We start from the raw sequence: 27923 nt of genomic DNA on the forward strand, positions 1-27923 counted from the left end.
CCCTGACTCCACCTCCCGTCGTAGCCTTTTGCGAGTTTCTTAACTTTTTCTGGACCTGTTTCCGCTATTGGGAAACGGTTAGTCTGGCAGTGACATGAGCTAAACCTGGGAGCGTGAGGTGTGGCTGGGTCACCCTCAACGCCCAGACCCCCGTGGACAGAACCCCACGCGCGTCCTCAAGAAGTTAAGGCCCCTTGTTCGAGTCTCCCTCTGTGGGCCCTCCGAGTGAGGATGGGGACATCACAGGGGATGAAGCCTGGCATACATCCCTCAACTATCTCATCCTTCAGGTTACGTGTTCAGATCACATCAGTGGTCTTGGTCCCCTGTAAGTACTGTGGATGAGTCTAAACTCAAACTCAGGTTGTTGATGGGGTGGTGGGCCGGAGGGCGGTGCCGGGGAGCGGTTCTAGAGCCAGACAGGGCTTCCCAAGTGGCTCAGTGATAAAGAATCCACCTGTCAGTGCAGGAGACACAGGAGACGGGAGTTCGACCCCCGGGTCAGGAAGATCCCCTGGGGAAGGAAATAGCAACCCACTCCAGTATGCTTGCCTGGGAAATTCCATGGACAGAGGAGCCTGGTGGGCTACAGTCCATGGGGTGGCAAAGAGTCGGACACGACTGAGCACACATCCACACATGCATGAGCCAGACAGGGCAGGGTCTGAATCCCCGGCCGCCCCATCCCAGCTGTGTGGCCTTGGCCTAGACCACCAACTCTTCAGCATGCGTCCCTTAAACTCAGGTTTGTCATGGTCTCCTAACTCCCCCACACCTACAAACCCTATCTGCCAACCAGTTACAACTGCCGATCTGGTTGCAACCTGGGAGCTTCTCTGTTGGTGGCGATGGTGGTGGTGCTGTTGCTTCAGGCTCCAGTGGGTCCCCCAGGACCGACTCCCCCTCCCCCAAGGCAGATGGCCCCTTCAGCTGACATTTAAGCCCCAGCTGGGGAGGGGCTAGCTGTGACAGGAGGCAGCTCCCAGGACAGAAAGTTCTCCTCACTTCATGTGACTCTGCCATGAGCTGCCTGCCTCCTCAGCTTTCTGGATCAATAAAGAGCACTTCCAGGGATTCCGCTGGTGGTCCGGTCAAGCTTCCACTGCAGGGGGTGTGGGTTTGATCCCTAGTCAGGGAACTAGGCTCCTATAAGCTGCATGGCACAGCCAAAAAAATAAGCCCACCTCGCTTATGTGAAATTACAATAGGAGTTGGCTGGAGGAACAATGGAAGTCCTCCCAGACAAAGGGGCTCAATCCTTGCCCTGCACCATCGCCGTTTTTGGCTGAGGCTGCATGTTTGACCCCCACCCGCCAACCTGGAGCCTGTCTGAGTAGGAACTGCACGCAGACGCATCTTAGGCACTTTTTATTTCACATGGCCTGTGGGTGTCTCTTGTCCCAGACCTGGCGCCGTGGGTCCAGGTGTTGGGAGAGTGGGCTGAGCCTAAGAGGGGAATCCCCCTCTGTGCAGATGCCCAGACTCTCACTGTAGGTTTGCAGAGACATAACAAGCCCAGGCCTTGCCCTCCCTGCCCGTGAACGGTCCTGAGTTGCGGGCTCCTGTTCTGCCACATGCGGTGGGCAGTGCCAAGGTGGTCTTCTCTGTCCGGGGCACAACAGACCGAGGAGTGATGGCCACATTCGAGTATCCCTGGAATAATGTGAGGTCTGTGGCGCCTGGGGTGGAGGCTGCCTACCACCCTGTGTCCTGGCTCTAGCCAACAGTCTTGATCACCACGGAAGGCTCCACTGTTCCCTTGAATGGGCCAGATAGCCACTGGTGGGGACACAGTACGGGGCAGTCAGGGGCCACAAGTGTCCAAACCCCTCATGCAGAGTCCTAGCCCTTGGCCCCCTCAGCGTGGGTCTGAGCCTCCGAAGCTTGGCGGCTGTGTGGGCTTGCTCTGAAGACTCACATCCAGGTTATAAGGGAGATGCAGGGCATTAATATAAAAGTTTGTATATACACATATAAAAACAATTTGGTCTTCTGTTAAGGCTGTTACAGTTTAAACTTATGTAAACCATGCACAAAGAAACAGTGACCTTGAAAACATACAAAAGGGGAGTTGGGAGATGCCGGGCTGCCTGCCATGATTCGGTGCTCTGATCGGGCGCCTCCGTGTGACGTGGGGGCTCAGCAAGGGTGGCTAGGCCTCAGCCGGCCTCTCCCCGCCTAAACTCACTTGGAGCCAGTGCCCACCTCACATCACTCTTGGAGCTTTCCATTCTGGATCCTTCTCAGATCGCTGAATGCTGGCTCTGGAGCTCTGGTGCCCAGCTCCGGGACTGGGCCATCCTCGGACGTGTGGATGCTGGCAACTGAGGGCCCTCAGCCATTGGCCTGGCCCGAGGAAGAGGGCAGGCAGTAGGTTGGGGGATCCGAATACCTCCGCTTGGCCCCAGGCGGCCTGTCATCCTTGTCCAGGGGCTCCTGAGGGCCCGGAGTGGGCAGGTGAGTGCCTGGCGTGATATACACGGAGTGTACCTGGTCTGGGCGGCGGGCCGGTGGCTCTCGGCGCCTCACTGTGGTGGCAGCTTCCTGGGTACCAGGCACTCGGCCAGGGAGATAGGAGGGCAGGCCAGGCGGAAGCTTGATGTTGGCCGTGGGCATGATCGGGGTCCGCCGGGGGGTCTTCACTCTGACCGTCATGAAGGACGACGGCCTTCGTCGAGGAGGGGCGGCCGCCTCAGGGAGGGGGCTCGGGGTGGGCGCGCCAGGGCAGGGGAGAGCAGGCGCGGGGGGCCCTTTTGAGAGACAGATGGCAGGGTTACTGCAGCTTCAGGACCGGAAGATGGACCCTCGCCCGGGGGCCTGCTGGGTGTGGACATGGGAAGGAAAAAAGCAGACGCTACCTTAATACTGACCTTCCGAGGCCCCCCTCCCAGCCCGCTCTTCCAACAGGCTCTCGGTGCTGGCCGATGTCTCTGAGTCCAAGTTCTCCTCGTCGGAGCCCCGAGGGTCCAGCTCTGGCAGCCGATACGTGATGTCCTCCCTGGGGATGAAGGGGTCACAGTGTCCAAGACTGCTCCATGGTGAAGGACTGCCCCGTGGAAAAGTGCCAGGCCAATAGCGGACAGAGTAGGTTATTCTGCTCCTCGATGGGACTCTCTGCCCCCTAGCATCCCAAACCACACCTCACCCCAGATGCCCCGGCTCAGTGAAGTTCATGTGAGCAAAGGGTCAGACTGGAGGGAAACCAGGCATCTGTGACTCAGCTAGTGAGGAGTTTCTGTCTCAGGACCTTAGCACATGCTGTCCCATCTGTCTGGAGTGCCCCAGCCTATTCCTAAGAACAGGATGCCCAGGTGGCCCGGATTACACCTGATCTCCTGGCATAATTTGTCAATTGCATCTCTGTTCATACGTCCACCCTGACTGGATAATAAACTGCTGGATCACCCTAGCTGAGGCCAACTTTAGGTTCAGGCATCGTCCCTGTGGCCTCTCCTCTCCCCGTGGACCACCATGATGGCCAAGTGGGAGGTTTAAACAGTCCTAGGCTGTGTTATAGGACAGCAGAGCCCCAAGAGATGGACCTTGGACCACAGGGCTGAGCCTAGCCCGTCAACCTCCTAACAGCCAGACCCCCTCTAGTGCAGGGGCCAGTGGCCGGAGACCAGACAGGGCAGCTAAGGGTGGTGAGGGATCAGAGAGACACTTGCTTCTCCTCTTTGATGGACTGGATCCGCTCGATTAGGATCTCCTTCTCCCGATCCTCATCGCCACCAGCTGCTTCCTCCTCCTGCAGCACCCCCAGCTCCTCCGGGCCACTGCTGCTGCTCCCCCGGGCCTTGGGGTTCTTAATCTGCGGAAAGATGCAGCGTGTCTGGCCAGCCACTCTGGGTGGGTGGGAAATCAGTGCTTGCAGACGGGGAGAGGGTGGTACGAGCAGCTCTGGGGGAGGTTAGTTCTGACAGGGAAGTCTAGGTTTAGTGAGGCTTCTCTGGGGATCATGCGGGGACCCAATGGCCAGTACTTGGCTGATTAGTTGTCTTCAGCACAGGCGATCAGCAGGCAATGAAGTTCCCCCAGCATGCACTTTCAGAGGTTAGGACACGCTCGACCTATTCTACGAGGACCCTAGGGGCCGAGAGGAACCCCAGCATGCACCGCGCCGGGAGACATGTGAGGAGGGCGGACCGTAGGTGTACATACCAGGACCCCCTCATAGGGAGACGAAAACCCCAGTTTGAGAGGCCATGGCTGGGAGAGAGATAAGAGAGGGTGACCACACAGGGCCACGACCAGGGCTTAAGTGTTAGTCATGGGCATAAGGCATGTCTGACTGTGGGGACAAGGACAGGGTCCTCCCACAGGAGCCTGAGACTGGCCCTTTATCCTCCTATCCGCCCCCCCACCCCAAGCCTCTTCTGCTGTGGGTGTTTCCCTATGGGTGGGGCCTAGGGTTGTGGCTGGAGAATGACCAAGAGCCCTACCAAGTAGGTGACAGGTTTCTCCCCCACTGCTGAGAGGAACAGCCGACCTTGAGGCTGGTCTAGGATGGTGGTCTTTTGGCCGAGGTAAGGAATCGGCCCCTAACCATGCTGCCATGAGGCCCCAGGTCAGGCTGACTGTGGCCAAGGATGTGTGCTGCAAGTGTGCGCTGGGCAGACAAGTGAGACTCCGCCCCTGCCCCGCCCCTGCCCAGCTCCGCCCCACCAAAGCCCCGCCCAGCACAGCTCACAGCATTCTGGCGCAGCAGAGAAAGCCTTCGAACGGCCATGCTCTCAGCAGCCTCCAGCTGGTTGATCTCCTCCATCTTCACTTTGTACTTCCTCATCTGTTCTTTGATCAGCATCTCCACGCACCTGTGGAGAAGGCTGCTCAGCTACCGGCCCGGGATGGCCAACGTGAGGGCCCCACATCTAGGGAGATGCTGGCCCAATACGGGCATGGTGGCTGAGGGAGAGACCCAGAGAGCAGGCAGGGCCACAGGCAAGGCTGTGGCTCCCATCGTGGCCCTGCTTCACTCGCTGTGTGATCTCATGCACCTCACCCCACCTCTCTGAGCCTGAATCCGTCTTAATAAGCCTCCTCCTTTGAAGGAGGAAGTAGAGTACCATGTGAGCCATTTACCCCATGGGCTGTAGGCAGCTGGCCCCAAGGGCTCTAGAAGTCAGTTGTGACCCAAGACACCTCTGCTCAGTGGTCAGGGCCAGCCTGGAATGGTTGCGGGTCGGGGCAATGGTCAACACCAGGGCAGGGAGGGTGGGGCGGGATGGGATGGGGTCAGTTTGGATGGAGAGGCAGTCATGACTCAGGTCTCCTATTGCCACGATCACAGATAAAAACAGTAGCAAGTTACGTGCTGGAACAGGCTGGAAGACAATCTGTCAACACACATGGCTGCCGCGTAGTGTCAGGCCTCAGCGGGCGCTCCCCTCTGCCTGCCAGCTGCTGTTTACGCGTGGGGGAACTCATGGTCAGGCATAGCCCTCAGGCCTGCCTGTGTTCGCCTGTGACACCACCCTGGGTGACAAGTTCTTACTTTTACAACTTACCACCTAAACAGTATCTTCTTAGTGATGGATGTCTGCTGACGCCCTTCTGAGTCCTTTCTCTTTCATTCATTTTAATTTTTTCTGGCCATACTGTGCAGCATGTGAGATCCTAGTTCCCTGACCAGGGATCGAACCTGAGCCCCTTGTATTGGAAGCTTGGAGTCTTAACCACTGGACTGTCAGGGAAGTCCATCCTCCTGAAGAACTTTCTGAGAATTTTGAAGATCATTTGGTGGGAAGAAGGAACCTTGAGACAATTGCTCCTTTTTGCTGCCAGTTCCCACTGCTCCCAGAGGCTGGGAATGTGGGGTTCACCATCTGTCCCTCACTCTGGACTGGGGATGAGGGATTTCTCCCTGGTTTTTGGGTTTTCACCCTCAAAAAAAAGCTCAGGAGTGATGCTCTTGCCGCTGGAGGGGAGGTGCTGCCAGGCCTCCTCCTGAGTCTGGACGTGTGTCAGCCTCAGGATGCCCCCACAAGGCCCGGTTGCTTCTTGGCCTCGTCTGTCACAAGAGCCCTGTTTGCCCATCACAGCAGCCAGAACACTTTTAGACTTTGTCAGGAGTTTGGGTTTAGTGTGACTGTAGAAAGTCATGACTTTCTACATGACTTCAGAAGAAAAGGAAGGGTAGGGAGAGCAAATGAAGTCCATGGAGGACCCCAGTGCTCAGGACACCTCCTGGGGTGGTGGTGGTGGTTTAGCTGCTAAGTCGTGTCTGACTCTTTGCAACCCCATGGACTGTAGCCCGCCTGGTTCCTCTGTCCATGGCATTTCCCAGGCAAGAATACTGGAGGGGGTTGCCATTTCCTTCTCCAGGGGACCCTCTCCACCCAGGGACCGAACCTGTGTCTCGTGCATTACAGGTGGATTCTGTATCCACTGAGGAATCAGGGAAGTCCTCCTGGGTGTGTGTGTGCGTGCGTGTGCGTGTGTGTGTGTGTTTGGCTGCACTATGTCTTAGTTGCAGTACATGGAATCTAGTTCTCTGACCAGGGATCGAACCTGGGCCCCCTGAATTGGGAGTACGAAGTCCCCTGGGGTATGTGCTTCTGGGTTTTTCTCTGCGGGCACATTTACATGCTACCGAGGCTAGGCCATCCTAGGATTCTGGAGCGGGCTGTCCTGTTCAGTTGTGGGGTCCCTGGCTGGGTTGCTCTGGGTGTGTGTTGGGGGTAGGGGCTGCTCGGTCCTGGCACTCACGTGGTGATTTTGAGGACATCCTTCATGCTGACCAGGGGGTCTGAGTTGTCAGGGCATCGCAGGAGGCAGGGCGCGAAGATGATGGCCAGCGCGCTGGGTGACATGCGGTTCACATCCTCGAGCAGGGCCACCCTGTGTGGCAAGCGGCAGTTAGGGGGTGGCTGCGGGGAGATCCCAAACCAGAGTCCAGAGGCTGGGGAGTCACTGTGGGGAAAGTGCTGCCACAGGTGGGAGGTGAGAAACGCTGGCTTCTGCAGGGCAGAGAGAAAGGTCCACAAAAAAGCCGGACCCCCCAACACAGGCTCATGCCTTGGCAGGGAGCCACCAGGGCACGCCAGCCCAGAGAATGCTACGGCGGGGCTCTCACTGGGACCCCACCCTCCAGACAGCCGGCAATTAGGGCACGGGCACTTGCTTGACCAAGTGGAAGATGAGCCGCTCCAGGGAGTTGTGGTTGGCTTCTGGCAGGTGCTCCAGGACAGCATAGATGGCAGCCAGCTGCTCCTGCTTCTCTGGGAGCTCTAGGAGGGTCCCGGGTGTCAGAGACCTGCGGCCCCCACTCGATGGGCCCCAGGGTGCTTGCAGTCTCCCACTGTGTAGGGCCCGGGGCAGTGTGTGTGGCAAGGAGGCAGGGCCATAGAGCAGTCCTGGGCCCAGTCAACGCCTTGTTTTCTCACCTGGGGAGATGGGGGTCCCTCCTCCCTGACTGGCCGTAGCAGAGGCTCAAGCCTCTGGCCCCTGCCCTCAACCAACTGCCCACCCTCGCCACAGTGGCGGGGACTCACCGACGGCATGGAGGAAATCACCATACTGGGCGAAGGTCATGAGGGGCTCGGGCAGCTCCCGCAGCCACTGCTTGAGCACCCCGGTGATGGCGTGGATGGGGAAGTTCTCCAGTTTGACTGCCATGGGGTCTGCAGGGTGGGCGCACGGCCAGTGAGCATGAGGAAGGCAGGTGGGCTGAGCCTGGAGCCCCAGGTGGCGCCCTCCTGCCCTTGACACTCACCCGTCTCCGGCCCCTTCCTCCCCCAGCACCCACCTCCCACATGCGTGCTCAGTTGTTCAGTCGTGTCTGACTGTGACACCATGGACTGTAGCCCGCCAGGCTCCTCTGTCCATGGGATTTCCCAGGCAAGCATACTGGAGTGGGTTGTCATTTCCTTCTCCAGGGCATCTTCCTGACCCAGGGATGGAACCCGGGTCTCCTGCACTGGAGGCAGATTCTTTACTGTCTGAGCCACCGGGGAAGCCCACCCACCTCCCCCAGCACCTACCTGTCTGCAGCGCCTGCCGGAGCTCCCTCGTGCGGTTGGCGGCACCCGACTTGCGGTAGAGGCCCTCGGTGTACAAGCCGTGCATCTCCACGTGTTCCAAAAGCTTCTCCAGCACGATGGGCACTGAGACCTTGTCGCTGGTCAGGCTGTCCACGCACACGCCAAAGTGGCCCGACTCAGCGCCTGGTTCAGTCTGTGATGGGCAGTGGGGACGGGTCAGGCCTGGGCTGGCTGCCTTCCCTGTCATCCCCTGGGCCTCCTCTGTGGCCTCTGGCCCTCCCTGCCCCTCCTTCTCCCCTGCAGACCTGCCAGAGGTGCTGGGCTGTGGAGGTCCCTTGATGGTCGCTGGCAAGGGGTCTCTAAGTGAAGTGCTGCAGCGCAGCACTGAGGACCCCACCTCCCCTGTGTGCAGGGGAGGGGTCTCCCTGCCCCTGGTGGCGGGGGAATGGGGCCGGGGTCTGAGATGCACACACAAGCCCGCCCCCAGCTTTGGGGGGGCCCCGGGGGCTGACAGGACCTGCCCCCGCTGCCAGCTCTGCGCTCCAGCCTGATGGCCAGCCTTTCCCCCACATCTCTCAGGACGGCCTCCCTCGGGTGTTCTGGAAAGTTCCCAGCCTTGGCAGGCTCACCTTCTTCCAGCACATGATGGAGCAGGTCTGAATCTTGTGCACACACTTCTTGTGGCAGGTGGTTTTGCACACTAGGAGGTCATGGCGGGGGTGGCGGGAGAGGGTGGTCACCAACAGTGCCTCAGGGACTCGGGGTCCCGCGGCTGCCTGTCCCGGGGTCTCGGGACAATGACAACCACCTGGGCATTTATTATGGACGTGAGGTGGCAGGCTGCTCCTCACACGGGCTGAGGGGAGAGAAAATTACCCTGGCCTGGAAAGAAAGCCAGTCCTGACTGGTTCTGGCAGGAAGACAGATGTGCTAGAGGCCTGTCTGACCCGGCCTGGGCTTCCAGGGGATGGCTGGGTTCCCACCCAGGCTTGGTCAGCTCCTGGCTGCCCGGGTGGGGGCCAGCTGGGTCATTCTGGGCGGCACTTGTCTCTCAGGGCCTGTGGGGACTGGCTGGCTTTGCCTGGCACATGAGGAGGGGCTGGCAGTTCAGGCAGTGAGGGCAACAAGAACAAATATGGCTCAAGGGGACCTGGCTACGGAGCTGGGGGAGGCCTTGGGGTCAGCTGAGGACCGGCCTCTGGCCCAGCACAACAGTAGCGGTGGGGTATGAGTAGGTGAGGCGCGGCCTCACTGCCCTGTGGTGAAGGGCACTGTTCTTTTTTTCTGTGTATTTATTTTTGGCCACATCCTGTGGTTTGTGGAACTTCCCTGACCAGGGATCAAACCTGTGCCCCCTGCGTTGGAAAGGCAGAGTCTTAAACAATGGACCACAGGGGAAGTCCGGGGGCGGTGTTCTGAAAAGGCTGGCCCTGTAGCTAGGGTGAAGCCCCACAGCGAGGGGCTGGGGATGCAGTCGGGGGTCAGAGGGTGTGGGGCGGGTGTCTGGGGGTAGGCCGGGAGTAGGCCGGGGGTGCGGCGGGGCAGGGGGCAGGGGAGGGGCACTCACCGCTGCAGAGCAGGGCCTTGTCCATGAGCCAGATGTAGGAGAGGCACTGCTCACAGGACTGGGGGATGCTCACTTGGTAGCTGACAAACACGTGCCCATTGTGCTGCAGGACCTGTGGGGGGGGGGGGGGGGGGAGCTGCGTGGGCAGGTGGACCCCCGGAGGCACCGGGGCGCCACCTGGTGGGGACACCTCCCATCTCCCATGGCATCTCAGGATGGGGATCCCTTAGGGCTGGGTGGGAAAACGCACGCTTCCCTGGGTGCGTGCGCGCGTGCACACACACACGCCCCCATGCACGCGAGCACACACATACTCACAGCGCGTTCTTGCTTCCGCTTTTTCTTCTGAGCTTTGCTCTGCTGTGAGAGAGCACAGAGGCCAGGTCTGCGTGGGGCCCCCTGGGGATACTGCCCCTCCCCAGTGGCGTGGGCACAGGGACCCTCCCGCACCCAGAGCAGCTGCACCCACCTTGGGAGGCTCGAAGTCGTTCTTGGTGTACCCGCGGGTGAACTCGTCCAGCAGTGACTGGAAGAGGTTGAGGACCAGGTTGGTGTCCTTCTCGCCGCGCTCGGCTGCCAGGTTGTTCACGACGATCTGGTAGTTCTCCGTGAGGTCCTTGTAGCCCACGTGGATCTCCACGTTCTGTGGGAATGCAGGCTGTGACCCTCCCGTAGGACGGACGGATGGCGGCGTCCGGGCTGGGGAGGGGTGGGGGCAGCCTCGGGGCCCCTCCCCGGGGCTGGGCTGCACGTACGGGCAAGGAGTACATGGTCTTGAGGTGGCTCCGGAACTTCTCGGTGGCTTCGATGAATAAGCTTTCAATGGCAGTCTTCTGGGAACGCAGGTCATTCACCTGGAGAGGGAGGGAGAGACGTGCTGACCCCGCGTTGCCTGGAGCCGGGCGTCTGGGTGGTCACCGCTCTGCCCTGTCCCAGGTCCTTCCCTGGCTCCCCTGGGAGCTATTCGGGCCCTCCTGTCAACCCTGGTCTCTCTGGGATCACTTACTGTGGGTGTTGAGCAGCAATCTTGGCTTCCCCAGCTCGGTGCTGGGAACACTTCCCAGTTGTGAGAACCAAAACCATCTGCAGATGTTGCCAAGTGTCCCCTAGGGGCAGACTCAGCCCTGGCTGAGAAACCCTGGTTTAACGGGGCCCTTCCTGCTGCCCGGCACAGGTGCTTACTCCTGGCCACAGCCCAGGACTGGGGCTGCCTCACATAGCCTGATCATTTCAAGATGCCTCCCCCTTTGATGGGTGTCTTAACCCTTTATTGTTCCTATCAGCCTGATGGCTCCCTCTGACGCCCTCAAATGCTGCTCTGTTGGCTGTGGGGCTGCCTGAAACTGAGGTGTGAACACACCTGATCTCACCTTTACTGCACACGTGACTAAGTCAAGTCAATTGCGACCCCATGGACTGCAGCCCGCCAGGCTCCTCTGCCCATGGGATTCTCCAAGCAAGAATACTGGAGTGGGTTGCCACGCCCTCCTCCAGGGGATCTTCCTGACTCAAGTATGCAGCCCTCATCTCTTACACCTCCTGCACTGGCAGGTGGGTTCTTTACCACTGGCGCCACCTGGGAAGCCCCTCTAGTACACAGTAAGTGCTCAATCATTGCCTTGCACTGAATGCATTTTGTAAAAAAAAAAAAAATTTTTTTTTGAAATTAATTAATTTGCCTGTGCTGGGTCTTGGAGGCTTCCTAGGTGGCTCAGTGGTAAAGAATCCACCTGCAATTTAGGAGCTGTAAGAGAATTGGCTTGGATCCCTGAGTCGGGAAGATCCCTGGGAAAAGGAAATGGCTACCCACTCTTGCCTGGAAAATTCCCTGGACAGAGACTGGTGGGCAACAGTCCACGGGGTTGCAGAGTGTCGCACACAACCGAGCATGCACGCAAGCTGGGTTTTAGTTGTGGCGTGTGGGATCTAGCTCCCTGACCAGGGATTGCACCTGGGCCCCCTGCAGCGGGAGCTCAGTGTCTTAATTGCTGGACCACCAGGGAGGTCCCCAAAATTGTTCTAGATAAAGTAATTTGTGCACAATCAACTGCAGTTGCGTGGTAGGGCGAGGAAAGGCCACAGGACCTAGGAACAGCCTGGTGGCACTTGTGTGTCTGCTGTTCCACTTAGAAGGTTATTCTGGAGGCCAGCTGCTTCCTCACGCGGAGAAGGCAGGAAACTGCCCCCAAGGGGCGCCGTGAGACAGCAAACCGAGTGTCTGCAATCGGCAGAGCTCAAGCACTCTGGGCAGGGACTGCAGAAATAGATGCATCTGCCGGGCACCCAGCCCACGTGACACGCCCGTGTACTCTGGACGACTTCAGCGGGTGAAGGGTGGTGCTAGGTCCCGGAATCAGACGCTTCGGGTATGACCGGCTCCTCACACTGTGCAGGCCTTGTAGTAAGGCACACATTTGCCGGTGTGTCAGTATGTGTACAGAACAGGATGACTGCAGGTGACCTCATGGGAATCCTAGCTGGGTTTTGTAGAAAACCAGCAGATGCCAAACACAGACAGAAGCATGTGATCTCCAGTACCTTCTATGTGTTGGAACCACGGACCTGGCCTTTCTGTCCCCACACGATAAGGGCTTTGGTCTGGGGCCGCTCTGCGTAGGGCCCCCGCCCCCAGTGTTCCCAGCCCAGGGCCCCCACCGCCCACCTTGTTGAGCAGGAATTCATCCAGGTACTTGAGCTCATTGGCGTTGGTGATCTGGCGGAACACGGACTCTCGCCACTTCTCTGACACCGTGATTTTGCCAATCTTGAGGTTTCGGTTCTTCTTCCCTTTGCCTCCTGGCTCCTTGGGGTGCTTCTCACCTGTGGCATAAGGGTGCTGGTGGCCGGAGGGGACTGGAGGCGGGGGGGAAGGGGGCAGGAGAGGCTAGTAGGCGTGGTGGGTTTCTGGGGAGGACGCGGTCACCAGCATGGGGAACTAGGGCCCCCACGCCCCGCACACTGAGTTCTGTAGCCAGAAAGTGCCTCTGGGGATGGGGACCAGCCTGAAACCGTGTGACCAGGGCTGGCCCACAGCTGACTCAGGTCCTCGCCTGGGACGACCCTCAGTGGACCCAGGAGCTCTGCTCTCCGTCTCTGAATCTGGGAGTCACCAACCTTCTAGGTTCTTCTTTGTGGTGGTGGCTTCCAGGATGGCTTGCCCAGGGATGGCGCCCTCTGTCTCTTCTCCACCCTCTGGGCTGAATTTCTTATCCTTGTTCTTGTGAAGGAAAAGTCTCTTAAACGCGGATCTATAGGAGAAAATAGGGGGCTCTGCTTAAGTCTCAGGAAATGAAGGCAGATTTGAGGCCAAAGGAAGGGTCAACCTGCTGTTAATGAGAAATAGCCCTTTCACTGGTTACCACTGGCAGGGGATCCCATTACAAATAAGGCTGGTTTGCGTGAACTGACAGGGGAGTTGGGTGAAGAGATACCGAGCAGATGTCACAGTGTGACCCCATTTTCACGCGTAAAGAAAACTGGGGACTTCCCTGATGGGCCAGTGGTTACGAATCTGCCTTTAAGTGCAGGGGATGTGGGTTCTGTCCCTGGTTGGGGAACCAAGATCCTGCATGCCTCAGGGCAGCTGAGCCCACTCGCTGCAGCTACAGAGCCCTCATGCTAGGCAGCTCTTGAGTCACAACTAGGGAAGGTCATGTGCCACAGCAAAGAGCCTGCACAGCCAAAGAGAAAAAGAGAAATCTCCCTCTCCTCCCTCCCCCAAGATATTTTTATAAGCACAAGGTTTCTGTGGGGGGACTCAAAGAATAAACCCAAAATCATATACTGTGGAGATGTGTGATGGGGTGAATGATGACCACTCGCCAAAGATTTGTTCATGCGCTAGCCCTCAGGGCTTATGAGCATGACCTTATCTGGGAAAAGGGTCTTTATAGATATGACCACGTGCTATGGACTGAATGTGTCCTCCTAAATCTGTATACTGAAGCTTAACTCCCAGTGTGATGGTGATAGGGATGCTGTGATAGTTTGGGAGGTAATTAGGTGACGAGGGTGGCGCCCTCATTAATGGGATTAGTTCCCTTTTAAGAGACCCCAGAGAGCTCCCTTGCCACTTCCTCCGTGTGAGGACGCTGTGAAAAGGCCTCTATGAGCCATATACCAAATCTGCTGGCACCTTGATCTTAGACTTCCAGCCTCCAGCTCAGTCTGTAGTGTTTTGTTACAGCGGCCTACATGGACTAAGACACTGAACAACGGATCTTAAGATCCTGAGTCATCCTGGATTCCCCATATGGGCTCTAAAGCCAGTGACAAGTTGTCTTCATAAGAGACAGAAAGGGACTTCCCTGGTGGCTCAGTGGTAAAGAATCTGCCTTCCAATGCGAGGGACACAGGTTCGATCCCTGGTTGGGGAACTAAGATCTCACATGCCTCATGGCAACTAAGCCCATGCACCGCAACTACTGAGCCTGCGCACAGCAACCGAGACCCAGCACAGCCAGAAAAAAAAAGAAGAAATGGGAGAGAAGAGTGTCATGTGAAGATGGAGGCTGAGACTGGGGTAGGGGGTGCAGCCACAAGCCGAGGAGCGCCTGCCGCCCCCAGAAGCGGGAAGAGGCAAGGAGGGGTCCCTCCTTGAGATTCTTTGGAGGAACACACGGCCCTGCCCACGCCCTGATTTCACACTTCTGGCCTCCAGAAAAACGAGAGTAAGTTCCTGTTGTTTGAAGTGTCCCTGTTTCCTGTACTTTGTTTTGGCAGTAGGTGTCTCCCCAGAGTCGGGGGCTCTCTCTTCCCACTGCAGTCCACTCCTCACTATCCTCAGGCTCGCGTTCAGTGTTTGGATCAAAGCTCCCCAGTCCCAGGGCCCAACCTCTCTGCTCTGTGAACCACCTACATCTCTGTGGAAGGGGCTTTTGGGGGATAAAGCTGTAACCCAGATTTTGCAATTCAAAGACCTGGAGGGTTCCCTGACATGGGGATGGGGGTGCTGGGAGCTAGTAATGATTCCGTTCGTGCGTGCTGACTCGCTTTGGTCGTGTCTGACTCTGCAACCCTATGGACTGGAGCCCATCACGTTCCTCTGTGCATGGGATTCTCGGGGCAAGAATATTGGAGTGGGTTGCCATGCCCTCCTCCACGGGATCTTCCCGACCCAGGGATTGAGCCTGAGTCTCTTATGTCTCCTCCATTAACAGGTGGGTTCTTTACCACTGGTGCAACCTGGGAAGCCCAGGAATTACTCCATAAATGGCCAAAGGACACTGGCTGTGGCCTCAGGGGGGGTGGCCCACACTGTCTCCAGGCTTCAGTGGGAATCATTTCACCCCGATGTGGCAACAGTCTGTGCTCCATGTGGGTTTCTCTTCACGGAACTGCCAAGTAAATGCCCCCCAACTGAGCTTCCTAAGTGTAACTGGCTTATGGGAATTCCCTGGCAGTCCAGTGGTGAGGACTCGGCACCTTCGCTGCTGAGGGGTCAGAGTCAATCCCCGGTCAGTCCACTAAGAGCCTGCAAACCAAGTGGCCAAAAAAGGCAGCAGTGGTCAGAGCAGGACTGGCTTAGGAGATGAGACCGCTGTGGGCCTGAAGGCCCCAGACACGCTGGGTGTACCCAAGCCCCCCTCCCCCCAAAACCCTACACCTACTTAGACTCGGCAGAGCCTGGGGACAGGCTGGCGTCCGTCCCTGAGGCTGCGTCGGCCGACTTCTTTTTCTGGATGGTCAGCTTCTTCGTGCTGGGCTCCCCATCTGTTTCTGCAGAAGGCTGTAGGGGAGCGGGGCTGGGTGAGCAGAGGCAGGCAGCCTCGCTAGAGGGAAAGCAGGGATTCCCCCAGTGCCGCCGTGCCTTCTATCCACCGTTTGCTTCTGGTGGTGCTAGGGCAGCGGAGATGGAAGTGGGCCTGGACCCTCAGGGGTGGGAACCGCCGCCTGAAGCTTTACCTGAGTCTTGGTCTGGGATGGGGACAGGAGGAGCTTGGAGACGTCACTCGTGGAAAAGGAGACGCGCCTCTCCCTGTGAGATCACAGAAATGCGGCTTTTACTGACAAGGGGGAGCAGGAGACGTTTGGGGCTGTCGGGCCTGGGGGAGGGGTGGTGCTCCTGCATCTGGTGGGTGGAAACCGGGGATGCTGCTCTGTACCTCACGGGGTTCAGAACGGCCCCCACCACAGAGATGGAGCCGGCCCCAGAGGCCTGTCATCCCGGGGCCAAGAAAGCCTGTACTGGCAGAAGGTCTGTGTCTTCCTCCACCTCTTCTTTCCTTTGGAGAAGCCAGCCTCTGCGACAAGGGGCTGGGTCTTGGAGTCACTGACATTCATGATATTTAGCTTACTAGGGGTCCAGGGGCTACAGTTTTTCCAGTAGTCACATATGGATGTGACAGTTGGACCATAAAGAAGGCTGAGGACTGAAGCATGGATGCTTTTGAACTGTGGTGTTCAAAAAGACTCCTGAGGGTCCCTTGGACTGCAAGGAGATTGAACCAGTCAATCTTAAAGGAAATCAACCTTGGATATTCACTGGAAGGACTGATACTGAAGCTCCAATACTTTGGAGCCACGTGACGTGAAGAGCCAAAGCATTGGAAAAGACCCTGAAGCTGGGAAAGACTAAGGGCAGGAGGAGAAGGGGGCGACGGAGGATGAGATGGTTGGACGGCATCACCGCCTCAATGGACATGAGTTCGAGCAAACTCTGGGAGATGGTGAAGGACAGGGGAGCCCGACGAGGTGCAGTCCATGGGGTCGTGAAGAACTGGCCACAACTTAGCAAATGAACAAGGAGAAGAAGGGGTCCAAGTGTGTCGAGAGCCGCTCCTGCAACCTCTAGGTGCATGTGCGCAATCACCCCCACCCGCTGATGAGGAAGCTGAGGCCCAGGCAGGCTGCAGAGGGGGGAGCCTCAACCTGAGAGGCCACGCCCCACCAGGCTGGAGCTGGGGGAGCCTCAACCTGAGAGGCCACGCCCCACCAGGCTGGAGCTGGGGGAGCCTCAACCCGAGGGGCCACGCCCCACCAGGCTGCAGGCTTTCTGTGTGAACAGCGGTCATTTGGGCAGAGGCTTCATCTTTCCCAACATTCCCTCTGGCACCCTGCTTCCCTGGGGCTGCTGCCCACCTGGTGTCGGCTCTCGGGCACTGAACCGCACGTGTTTCTGAGATGTACGAGGCTGTGCATGGCTGTACAGCCACCCCCACTTCCCCAGCACCCCAGCCCTCGCTCGGACAAAGGAGGGTGCAGGCTTACTCTGTGGGTGTGAGGGTGGCCCCCACGGCCCGGTGCCGCTCGCTGAGGTCCAGGGACTGACTCAGCATGGTGTTGCTGCCCGTGGTCATCAGCTTTTTGCCCCGCCACAGCTCCACAGCGTTGGCCAGCCGCTCAGTGTCAGGGTCCCGGTACCGCTGAATCTGTGTGGAGCCTCCAGGACTGTCGGGCCTGTCCTGGGCCCTGGGGCTGACCCCTGGCTTGCTCTTGTCCTTGGGGGTCTCCGGGGTGGCACTGGGACCTAGCACGGTGACCCTGGTGTCCAGGGCCAGGCTGGTGGGTCGTTCCTCGTGGCTGGGCCTGGGGCTCCCGGCCTGGGCTTCTCCCGAGTCCGGGCTGCTCGGCGGGGCCTGTGGGGGCACCTGAGGCTGCTTCTTGGGGGCCGCCATCTCCATCTCAGTCCTGGCACCCGAAGGGCTTTCATCTTCCCTGCCCTCCTTTGTGTCTTCCGGGAGGCTCTCCTCTGATTCTGGGACAGCCTTTCCAGAAAGTTCTCTGAGGGTGTGCTCGTCCTTGCAGGACTGGATGTGCTTGTTCTGGAGCTTCACGTGCTCCAGCCCCCGCTGTCGCCGTGACTCACGCTTCTCTCGGCTGCGGGGCACTTTCTCGCGACCTTCACCCGCGTGTTTCTGGGCTGGGGGCGCCTTCTCCACGCTCGGGACCTCCTTCTCAGGTTGGCAGCTCTCGGCTGGGGGAGCCCCGTCGTTGGGCCATACCTCGGGCTCCAGGTCCAAAGGCTCGCCCTCCGTGGAGGGTTCTAGGCCCCGCTCAGGTTCTGGGCCAGCTGCCTGGGCCAGCCCGGCCTCGGCGGTTTCCTCCTTCGCAGCTTGCTCGGCTTCCCTCTCCTTCTCTTCAGCTTTCTGCTTCTCCTCCACCATCTGGCTGAACCTGGTGGGGCGGGGGAGGAAAGGAGGTGGGTTCAGGAGCAAATCCACCCAGGGCGTTGGGGAACCCTGTTCCACCTGCAGGTACAGGGCTGGGGGGCCAGGCTCCCCCCTCTGCCAAGGGGTGAGACCCTGGCCCCCAGAGATGCTTCTTGAAAGGTGGCCCCATCCTCAGCCAGGAAAAGGGGGAGACAGGGAATAGCCTCATCTTGTCATGGGCACTGCTGCCTAATGGGTTCAGTGAAAAAAGTGAAAAGTGCTGGTTGCTCAGTCGGGTCTGACTCTGTGGACTATACCCCATGGACTGTAGCCCGCCAGGCTCCTCTGTCCATGGGATTCTCCAGGCAAGAATACTGGAGTGGGTAGCCATCTCTTTCTCCAGGGGACCTTCCTGACCCAGGGATTGAACCTGGGTCTCCTGCATTGCAGGCAAATTCTTTACTATCTGAGCCATCAGGGTTGGGGGGCCTTTGTTAGGTTTGCTGCAGGAGGGATCTGTTCGGAGCTCCCTGAACTCCTCTGGGGCCCCTGGCCTGGTGGACTCCCTGTGAGTGGGGACAGGGGGGGCCCCTGAGGGTTAGTCCCGGTGGCCTCTGAGCCCAGGTGTTCTGCTCAGCTGCTGGGGTGGGCAGGTGCAGTGGGAGGAGGGGGGGTCCTCTAGCAGAGACTGAGGGCCACCAATGGTGATCTGGGGTTGCCACAGGTGCCACCTGCCAGCCCCTCCTCAGCCTCCTTGCATCCAGACAGGGACATCCTGACAGCTCTACCGGCCAGGTGGTATCTCAGGTAGCGCTTGAGTGCTGAGTGGGTGGAATGTTCTGGGGGGTTGGGTGGGGGGGTGCTTGGTCCCATTCTGCTCACCTCTTGCGCTGCAGGTGCCCCCGGCAGAGACTCTGGAGGCGGATGATGCTTTGTCTCTGGCGCCGGTAGGCTGCCCGCTGCCGGTAGCCCCTCCACGCAGCCTGGAGGAACACGGCCGCCTGCGTCCTCTCCAGTGCCCGGCGGACGCGGTAGGACCGCCAGCAGGCCTGAGAGTGGAGGGGGCGTTCAGGGGCTGGGTGCGCGTGGCCCCGGCCAGCCTCGCCACCCGCCCCGCGGGTCCCCTTGGCACCTGGATCGTGATGGCCGCCCGCCGCGTCTGCAGGAAGTGCCTGCGCTCCAGCACCATCCGGAACCAGCTCTGCAGCAGCAGGATCTTCCGCACGACCTCCCGGTGCAGGGTCTCCTGCAGGGCCTGCCGCTCCGTCTCCTTCAGAAAGACCTGGGGGCGGGCACAGGAAGGGTCGGCGAGCCTCCAGCACCACTGTACTCAGGTCTGCTCAGCCCACTCGGCAGTGAGCAAGACCGAGCTGGTGTACTGACTACTCACCTGACGAAGAGGAAGTTTTTTTTTAAAAAAAATACATGTTGAGATGGAATTCCCAGAACATAAAATGAACCATTTAAAGTGAATAATTTGGTGGCATTTAGTACTTTCATGCTATTGTGCAGCGGTCACCTCTATCCAGCTATGAAACATGTCATCACTCCCAGGGGAAACTCCGTATCCATTAGTAGCGACTTCCTAATCCCCCTCCCTCAGCCCTGGCAACCCCTAATCTGCTCTGTCTTATTTTAAAAAAAAATTTTTTTTGGGTCACATCACACAGCATGTTGGATCTCAGTCCCCAAACCAGGACTGAACCTGCATCCCTTCCACTGGAAGTGCAGAGTCTTAACCACTGGACCAGCAGGGAAGCCCCAGCTTTCCGTTTTTATCGATTTACCTGTTCTGGACATTTCATATAAACTAGATCATACACCAGAGGACCTTTCGTGCCTGGCTTCTTCCACTCAGCATAACATTTTCAAGGTTCATCCACGTAAGTGTGTATCAGAGCTGAATAAGATTCCACCATGTGAATGGGCCACGGTTTATTTATTCATCATCTGCTCATGGACACACGGGCTATTTCTACCCTTTGGCAACTGTGACTAGAACTGTGCCGCTATGCATGCACACGTACTAGGATTTGTTTGCACGTTTTCAGTTCTTTTGGGTTTATATCTAGCAGAGGAACTGCTGGGTCACCTGGTAACTCCACGTGGTTACCTTGCTGGGGAGCTGTGAGACATCACAAAGGTTACTGACCAGTCCCTTGAACGCTCTGTGCTATGCTAGGATAGTTCCCGCCTACAAACGAGAAACTGAGGAACTGATGCCTGGGCCCCACACCTTAGGTCTGTCCCTCTGCCTTCCAGGAAGAAATAACGTGCTGCACCCCAAGAAATGTACTTCCTCAGCAGACCCCTTATTTTCCAGGGAGTGGTGTGGGCTGTGTGAGGACCCCGTGTGGAGTGGAAGGTATGGGTGCCAGGGCCCTCCCAGGGCTGCGACTGCGGACCTTGGTCTTGCCGATCTGGTAGCACCTCTTGTCTATGTCCATCTTCTCCAGCAGGGCAGAGATGACCTCCCTGCAGGGCTGGGCATTCTTCGGGAGAAGCACCTGGAACTGCTCCGTGAAATCCTGGGTGATTTTGGGTAAGAAAGGAGAATCTACATGAGCGTTTCTGCCACCACAAAGAACAGGGCTCTAGCAACTCCCCGGTCAAGGCGCTTCTGAAGCCACAACCTGGATTGATATGAATAGTGTTGACAAAACTAAGATCTGGGACTTTCCGAAATAGTCTGAAGCTTAAGAAAGACTGTCGCAGACATGCAGCACTGGATCTTTCAGTCAGTGGGAGAGTGACCATCATCACGAGGGCCTGCTGGCTGCTGGCGTTGTCGGGGGGGAACCAGAAGATGAAGTTGACTGTGGGGGGCTCACAGTCTGTGATTCATTAGAGGGTTGAACCGTAGCTGGAAGTATGCTTTTTTTTTTTCCACTGCATGGCATGTGGGATCTAAGCTTCCCGACCAGGGATTGAATCTGCATTCCCTGCAGTAGAAAAGCAGCATCCTAACTACTGGACCACAGGGAAAATTCCCAGGGTATGCCCTCTGACCTTTTTTTGGCCATGCTGTGCAGCATGGGAGATGCTGTGTCCCCAGTCAGGGAACAAACCTGTGCCCCGGGCATTGGGAGCATGGAGTCTTAACCACTGAACCATCAGAGAAGTCCTGGTATGCCCTTTTAAGTAAACAGTTATGCTGAATTTTTAATAGCCAATCATGAGTGAAACACATTAGCATTTTCTCCCTTTTCGGCAATTTGCCTTTCCTGTTTATGCAGATCAGAAAGATGATATTCCCGTTTCTGAGGATGAGAAGAGGGAGGCATGCCACAGTGAAGCCATGTACCTGAGGCCACACAGGTAAAGCTGGAATGGGGACCAGGGGCTTCTACCTCTAGGTTCAGGCTCAGTGCTCACTCAAGCACTACATAGCTGCTGCCAGCTCCCCGCATAAGCCAAGGGTTCTCCACCTGGGCTATGCTAACCCCAGGGGATGTTTGGTGTTAAATGGAGACATCTTGGGTTGTTAGAACTCAGGGGAATAGTGTTCCTGGCATCTTATGGGTGGAGGTCAGGGATGCTATTCAATACGCAATGGTGCACAGGGTGGCCCTCATCACAGAACGTACTGCTGCTGCTGCTAAGTCACTTCAGTCGTGTCTGACTCTGTGCAACCCCATAGACAGCAGCCCACCAGGTTCCCCCGTCCCTGGGATTCTCCAGGCAAGAACACTGGAGTAGGTTGCCATTTCCTTCTCCAATGCATGAAAGTGAAAAGTGAAAGTGAAGTCACTCAGTCGTGTCCGACTCTGTGTGACCCCATGGACTGCAACCTACCAGGCTCCCCTGTCCATGGGATTTTCCAGGCAAGACTACTGAAGTGGGGTGCCATTGCCTTCTCCCCACAGAGCATGACCCAGCCCCAACCGTCAATGATGATATAGTTGAAAATCTGTTGAAATTTCGTCTTCACCAGTTTGGTGTTACTAGTGATTCTCTGGTTTCTAGAAAGCCCAGGGACCCTGAAGTCATTTCCTTGGGTCTCAGTTTCCACACTGGGAAAACTGGAACCAGGGCCCCCTTGCAGCTGGCTGGCAGAATAAAAGAGCTGGGTATAAAAGTGTCTATTACAAGCACAGAGACAAGTCAATATCTTGTAATAACCTGTAATGGAAAATAATCTGAAAAATAATATATGTGTATACATATAACTTGGAGAAGGCAATGGCAACTCACTCTTAGTACTCTTGCCTGGGCGGAAGAGCCTGGTGGGCTGCAGTCCATGGGGTCGCTAAGAGTCAGACACGACCGAGCGACTTCACTTTCACTTTTCACTTTCATGCACTGAAGGAAATGGCAACCCACTCCAGTGTTCTTGCCTGGAGACTCCCAGGGACGGGGGAGCCTGGTGGGCTGCCGTCTATGGGGTTGCACAGAGTCGGACACGACTGAAGTGACTTAGCAGCAGCATACGTATAACTGAATCACCTTGCTGTGCACCTGAAACACTGTAAGTCAACTATATTTCAATAAAATATATATATGTTAAGAAAAAAGTAAAGATTGGAGAAAGGAAAAAAAGTGCCTATTCCAGAAAATGCTCAATAAAGGGCCAAGTTACACAGGGATCTGCTTGTGTGATTCCCTCTTCCCTGTTTGGTTTAACAAGCCTCCTGTGAGGAACTAGGCCCCCACCCCCTACTATGAGAGAGAATGATCTGGTATAAATACCAACAGTTACTGTTGTTAGTCACTTAGTCGTGTCCAACTCTTTTGTAGACCCCCATGGACTTCAGCCCGCCAGGCTCATCTGTCCATGAGATTTCCCAGGCAAGAATACTGGAGTCGATTGCCATTTCCTTCTCCAGGGGATTTTCCCTACTTGGGGATTAGTATCAGGGTGGAGAAACCCCGATGGAAAGTAACCTGCCAGGCTCAAGGCTCCAGAGAAGTGTTCTCTCTGGAAGTGGCCAGTGTCCCAGATAGCCATACGCGTGCATGAGTGTATCCTACCTGAAACGTGTACTTGGCGCTGTAGCCTGACCTCCGAATCCGCACAGTCTCCAACATGCCTGTGTAGCGCAGCTGCTGCAGCACCAGCTCATCATCGAAACACAGCTCTTTCTGAAATGCGATTGAGCGGTCAGGGAAGACGTATGCAGGTGGCTAGGGACAGGCAGCCCTGGGAGGAGGTGCTGATTCCCATGTGACTGCCATCCCTCTGGACTATAGATACGGATGCAGTCAGCACACACCCATGGGCTGGGGCTGGTCTGGGAATTGTCCCCAGCCTGGCAGCTGCGGGCACCTGGTTTTTTCCTTTGCCTCAGTCATGCTTTTTGAAATAAAGAGGTGGGGCTGCTCAGCAGTGATACCTGAGGCATTCATCTCTTCTAGGAAACATGGCATCTGATCTGCTCTATTCCCTGCTGTCTGGGAGACAGATACTGCTTCTCACTGCCTAACTGAAGATAACTTGGTGCAAAGATTTATTTCCTAAAGGCCCCTTCCCAAACCTATGTTGAACTCGTACCCTGTGCCAGGGATCAGGACGAGTACTGGGGATCTAGCAGAAAGAACACATGGCTGGGCCGTGGGAGGTGATACAGGAGGGGGGACCCTGGACCACGCCTTGAGAGCTGAGAAGAGGACAGGTAGGGGAGGAGGGCAGGAAGCAGCCAGGTGAAGACCCAGAGGAGAAAGGGGGGCCCAAGCCATGGGCAGCAGGGAGGTGCTTGCTGCTGGAGGGTTGGGGGTGAGGGGGAGGAGAGGCTGAAACGAGGTGGGTTCAGTGAGCGTTCAGCTCAGAGCTCGGCGGCCTGGACACCACGCTGGTGCGTGTTACTTTAAGTGGAGGGAGGGAAGGGAAGGGCATGAGGCGAGGGATGTCATGACAGGGTAGGAGGGGCTGCTGGTATCTGGTGGGCTCTCCAAGACTGGAGAGAATGCTCCTCAGAACCCTAAGGAGCACAGGACAGATGCGCAACAGCAAAGAACAGGCCGCGAGCATGGCTCCTGCCCAGAGCAGGTGCTGGTGGAGTGTCTTCCGAGCTGTCCAATGTCGAGGCAAAATCCAAACAGGTGGGGCAGGTGGGCCTGATTCTGCAGCTGGCGGAAGGTGGGGGTGGGGACAGAAACCTCCGAGATGCCGTCGCTGGGGGACCAGGAATGGGTGGGGGAGGAGGAGACAGCCTGAGTCCAGGTCCTCGCCTGGTGACGGAAGCCTTGGCACCTGGCAGGGCCAAGCTGGGCTCTGGAGGTTAGCGGAACATCCCAGGAGCAGGGAAGAGGAACAGAAACAGGAAGAGCAGAGACAGAGAATGTGGGTGAACAGTCACCAGGATGTCCTTGCTCAGAGATCCGCTCATGCACGAGAGAAAGCCCAGGTCCTGAATGGCTCCTGCAAAGTTCTTGAGGGCACAGAATCGCCAGTGGACCTCTGGGGTGAAGAAAGCCTGGCAGCAGGTCCTCCAGCTGCCTGGTGCTCTGTCCTCCCAGGAAGTTCAGGATAAGCATCAGGCTCTGGGCTCCTGTTTTCTGACCTCAACCTCTCCCATCTGGCACATTTTCTGCGCTGACTGCTTTGGGGACATATCTGAAGAGCACCCTGAGCTGTCCATCCTCGAGCCAGCTTTCTCTGGGGCCCCCCTCTGATGCTCTGTCCTCCCAGGAAGTTCAGGATAAGCATCAGGCTCTGGGCTCCTGTTTTCTGACCTCAACCTCTCCCATCTGACACATTTTCTGCGCTGACTGCTTTGGGGATATATCTGAAGAGCACCCTGGCCTGTCTGTCCTCGAGCCAGCTTTCTCTGGGGCCCCTCCATGTTCCAGCGTATGCGTACTCAGTCGCTTCAGTCATGTCTGACTCTTTGCGACCCCATGGACTGTAGCCCGCCAGGCTCCTCTGTCCATGGGATTCTCCAAGCTAGAATACTGGAGAGGGTTGCTGTGCCCTCCTCCAGGGGATCTTCCCGATCCAGGGATCGAACCTGGGTTTCTTGCATTGCAGGTGGATTCTCTACCGCTGCGCCACTGGGGAATCCCCCATGTTCCAGAGGATGTCTCTATTCCTGGCTGGTCACTACATGGCCCCGGCTGTCTCCTGCTGATCCCTGCCACCCCCGGCTAGCTAGAGCACACTTTTGAAATACGTGCCCAACAAGGCCAGGAACCATGGCTGATAGCAGAACCAGCTTCTTCCAGTCCTCGGAACCTGTGTGGACACTTGCTTCCTCCAGGTGGACACTCTCCTGACCAACCCACCTGACTCCCAGCACTCCCCCACCCCTAGACACACAGTAACACTGCCTGCCAGTCTCCAGACCTGGGCTTGGCTTTCGCCTCCCTGGAGCTGCGGGAGCCCCTTACCTTCTCAGCGTTGGAGCGAATGCAGCGGATGAAGAAGGGCTCTGCCTTCCCCAGTGCCTCCAGGAGCTTATTCAGGGAAGTCTGAGGAGAGAGACGGGGGAAGGTGTTGGGCTGGGACCCCCTCAGGGGCACGTCCTTCAAGGGAAGGGGATCCAGGTCACCTTCCTGCATCAGCGGGGGTGTATTTGTGCTGGCAGGGAACAGGGGAGGTTGCAGCAGGAGGCTATGCTAACCCAGAGGGCCCCCAAGGGAGCTGTGGGTCCCCATGGCCGAGGGCTGCCATGTCTGTGTCTCAGGTGAAAAGGGCGGGGAAGGTGGTGGGATCAGATTGACTCTTTCTAGGGATTTAAATCACATGTCAAAGAGGCCAAGAACCCTGGTTAGTAACAGAACCCGTTTCTTCCTGCCCCCACAGAAATGTCAGCACCAGCTGGCGGCCACCCTCTTAATCAGAGGTTGAGCTCTGCAGGGCCTCGCTTCCAAGTGCCTAAATTCTAAGAATCCCAAACTGTTCCTTTTGCTCCTTCAGCCTCAGAAGTACAAGCTCCTGCCCATGGTTACTGTCTCAATGGTCTCTCTCTGTCCCCCTTCTGCCTTTTCAGTCCTCTAGTACCTGTTTAACCAGTTCCATATGTTAAATTCTCTGATTGAAAAAAAAAAGTCAGCCTCAGAAGGGATCATGGCTGCAGTGATTTTGGTCTCTGGCCTGCTATTTCCAAAAGGGCATTGTGGGAGTTTCTAAATGATGTATTATATATATATATATATATACATACATACACACATAAAAGCTGAAGTGGAAACAAAAGACTTAGATTGTGGAGAACGGGAAGGAACGGAAAAGTTAATGGTGAGAGCCTGCGGCCATCTGTTGTTTAGTTGCTAACGCATGTCCGACTCCTGCGACCCCAATGACTGTAGCCCACTGGGCTCCTCTGTCCATGGGATTTTCCAGGCAAGAATACTGGAGTGGGTGGCCATTTCCTCCTCCAGGGGACCTTCCTGACCGAGGGATTGAACCTGCATCTCCTGCATTGGCAGGCGGATTCTTTACCACTGAGCCACCAGGGAAGCCCTCATTGGCCACTGGACCCCACTGAAAGAAAGAAAAACGTGTCCCTGAGCTTCCTGGCAACCAGGGCAAACAGGGAAATGTGATCTCAGGCCACAGTGCAGTGTTCACATTAACTCACACGCTGACTCATGACTCTTTTAAGATGGTGGTTCTCCACAAGGGTGACTGTGTTCCCCCAGGGAGCCTTGGCACTATCTGGAGGCGTTTCGGTAGTCATGTCTGGACAACGCTACCGGCATTGGGTGGGTGGAGGCCAGCAATGTTGCTCAACGGTCCACGACACACTGCATGGCCCTCACCGCGGAGAATGACCCCACCCCAAATGGCAAACGGTGCTGCAGTCAGAACGCTGGGGACAGTGAGAAGCGCCCTGTGCTGGGCGAGTTTTGGCCCAGCCACGTGAGTGCCAGGTAGAGCTCAGCGCCCCCCCAACCCCGCCGGGCCGCCCACCTGGAACTGGGCACTGATGCTGGGCGGCTTCTTCTTCTTGTGCAGGTGTAGCAGGGACTTGGTGGTGCGGTCGTGCAGGGTCATACTGATAATCAGCTTCAGGGATTTGGAGTCCAGCAGGTTCTAGGACAGAATCGCAGGGTCTGGCCTGCCCTCCCAAAGCCCCAGGGGGCACTGGGAAGCATCTTGTGCTGCCCCAGAGCCAGGATAATGCCCCCCTGGGGTGGTAGCTCTTAGGCTCAGTCTGGGGGCTGTGCTGTCAGAGACGGGGTTGGGACAGGAGGGCCTGGTAGGCAGCGCTGGTGACCTGACTGGGGGCTGAGCCTGAGCTGCGACCTAGGAGGGTGCCGCCTCCTAGAGGGCTGATTACGTCCGCCTGTGGCCTGAGTGCCCAGAAACCAAGAGCTGAGGAGTGCTGGCTTCCCTCTGTGCAGCTCGAGGCACGCCAAGCACCCCACATTGCTGTGAGTGCTCATCCGGCCAGGCTTCCTGTGGGCCAGCCCTCACTGTCAATACAAGGTGGGGGGCCTTAGTGCTGTCCCACCTGTTGGCTAGACCAAGTGGACTGAGCAGTCGCTCTCTCTAATTTCAGAATTCCTCAGCACGCTGTACGCGCAGACTAGACAGGGCGCTTGGGTGTACCTGACCCAAGGCTGGCTGCTGGGGTCTAGGCTGCCAGCAATGCACAGCTGCCCCCTTCCCAACAGGACCACCCTGGCTGACAGGCCTCGTCTCCCTGGATGCCCAGGAGGTGACGAGGCCCATCCCACCCTCTTGGGGTTGGCTTGCAGCTAAAGACACCCAACGTGGGGACATGACAGGAGGGTCCCATCGCCTCTTGGTGAGATAAGCTCTGTGGTACGGCTGCCACTCCTGGGTTCCCTGGGATCCGGCTGAGCCCACTTCCTGCCCTCCCCGACCTCAGGTTTCCCCTGGGAGTTCCCCGCTGTACACCACTTGTGCCAAGACCACATCACAGGCCCTGCTTCTAGAAAACCCAAACAAAGACCCCTCTGTGTCATTTCAACAGGAGATAGTTTTTCAGAGGGGAAAGGGGAGAGGGAAGGAAAGAGAAGGAATCAGAGAAGCTCGAGAAGGTAAAAGCCCCCGCCCCAACCCACTTTCTGGAAACAGGATGCGAGCCAGCTGCTCGTGAGGCGGTGTTGGGCGGTATTGTGTGTGTTTACCTTTGGAATGATCTGCTTTTGTTTGATACCTTTACTTTTCCTGTCAAAATATTAAAAATGGTTTTGTGAACAGAAGGAACACAGTGTCTGGCTCTGGGTTAGTTCAGCAAGCCACGCCTTGCGGGTTAGATGGAGCGAGAACAGAGAGAGCGACAGAGTCCGGAGGCACAAGTGCAACGAGGCCGCCGCCTCGCCAGGACTGTGCACACCTGCCTCACCGGGCCAGCGGCTGCCCCTGAGGTGGCA

At 57.2% G+C, this 27923-nt stretch overlaps 1 protein-coding gene and 1 long non-coding RNA gene across 11 annotated transcripts in view; one reads left to right on the forward strand and one right to left on the reverse strand.

Moving 5' to 3' along the window:
• Nucleotides 1–1353: 1353 nt before the first annotated feature.
• MYO9B (myosin IXB) overlaps nucleotides 1354–27923 on the reverse strand; it is a 111961-nt gene continuing 85391 nt past the window's right edge. For 7 of the 10 annotated variants that reach the window (XM_042249712.1, XM_027969453.2, XM_042249709.1 and 4 more), the window contains 26 exons: nucleotides 27678–27717; nucleotides 26491–26613; nucleotides 24966–25046; nucleotides 22611–22721; nucleotides 20045–20167; nucleotides 18772–18921; nucleotides 18522–18688; nucleotides 16759–17664; nucleotides 15454–15526; nucleotides 15159–15277; nucleotides 12664–12797; nucleotides 12212–12369; nucleotides 10305–10403; nucleotides 10019–10192; nucleotides 9868–9909; nucleotides 9550–9661; nucleotides 8612–8682; nucleotides 7983–8175; nucleotides 7494–7622; nucleotides 7124–7229; nucleotides 6709–6840; nucleotides 4691–4814; nucleotides 4162–4209; nucleotides 3669–3811; nucleotides 2871–2998; nucleotides 1354–2750 (listed from right to left, as the gene is read on the reverse strand). In XM_042249712.1, the coding sequence (XP_042105646.1) occupies nucleotides 2335–2750; nucleotides 2871–2998; nucleotides 3669–3811; nucleotides 4162–4209; nucleotides 4691–4814; nucleotides 6709–6840; nucleotides 7124–7229; nucleotides 7494–7622; nucleotides 7983–8175; nucleotides 8612–8682; nucleotides 9550–9661; nucleotides 9868–9909; nucleotides 10019–10192; nucleotides 10305–10403; nucleotides 12212–12369; nucleotides 12664–12797; nucleotides 15159–15277; nucleotides 15454–15526; nucleotides 16759–17664; nucleotides 18522–18688; nucleotides 18772–18921; nucleotides 20045–20167; nucleotides 22611–22721; nucleotides 24966–25046; nucleotides 26491–26613; nucleotides 27678–27717 (4102 nt within the window). In that variant the 3' untranslated portion in view covers nucleotides 1354–2334. Of the gene's footprint in view, nucleotides 2751–2858; nucleotides 2999–3668; nucleotides 3812–4161; nucleotides 4210–4690; nucleotides 4815–6708; nucleotides 6841–7123; nucleotides 7230–7493; nucleotides 7623–7982; nucleotides 8176–8611; nucleotides 8683–9549; nucleotides 9662–9867; nucleotides 9910–10018; nucleotides 10193–10304; nucleotides 10404–12211; nucleotides 12370–12663; nucleotides 12798–15158; nucleotides 15278–15453; nucleotides 15527–16758; nucleotides 17665–18521; nucleotides 18689–18771; nucleotides 18922–20044; nucleotides 20168–22610; nucleotides 22722–24965; nucleotides 25047–26490; nucleotides 26614–27677; nucleotides 27718–27923 lie in introns of all 10 variants that reach the window. The other 3 variants (XM_042249708.1, XM_042249713.2, XM_042249710.1) reach the window with 3 other exon arrangements.
• Nucleotides 20164–27756, forward strand: LOC132659795 (uncharacterized). The gene is made up of 2 exons (XR_009600602.1): nucleotides 20164–20957; nucleotides 24607–27756. It is a non-coding gene; the product is annotated as an uncharacterized LOC132659795 (long non-coding RNA).

This window comes from Ovis aries, chromosome 5, assembly GCF_016772045.2.
Source record: "Ovis aries strain OAR_USU_Benz2616 breed Rambouillet chromosome 5, ARS-UI_Ramb_v3.0, whole genome shotgun sequence".
Taxonomy (NCBI): domain Eukaryota; kingdom Metazoa; phylum Chordata; class Mammalia; order Artiodactyla; family Bovidae; genus Ovis; species Ovis aries.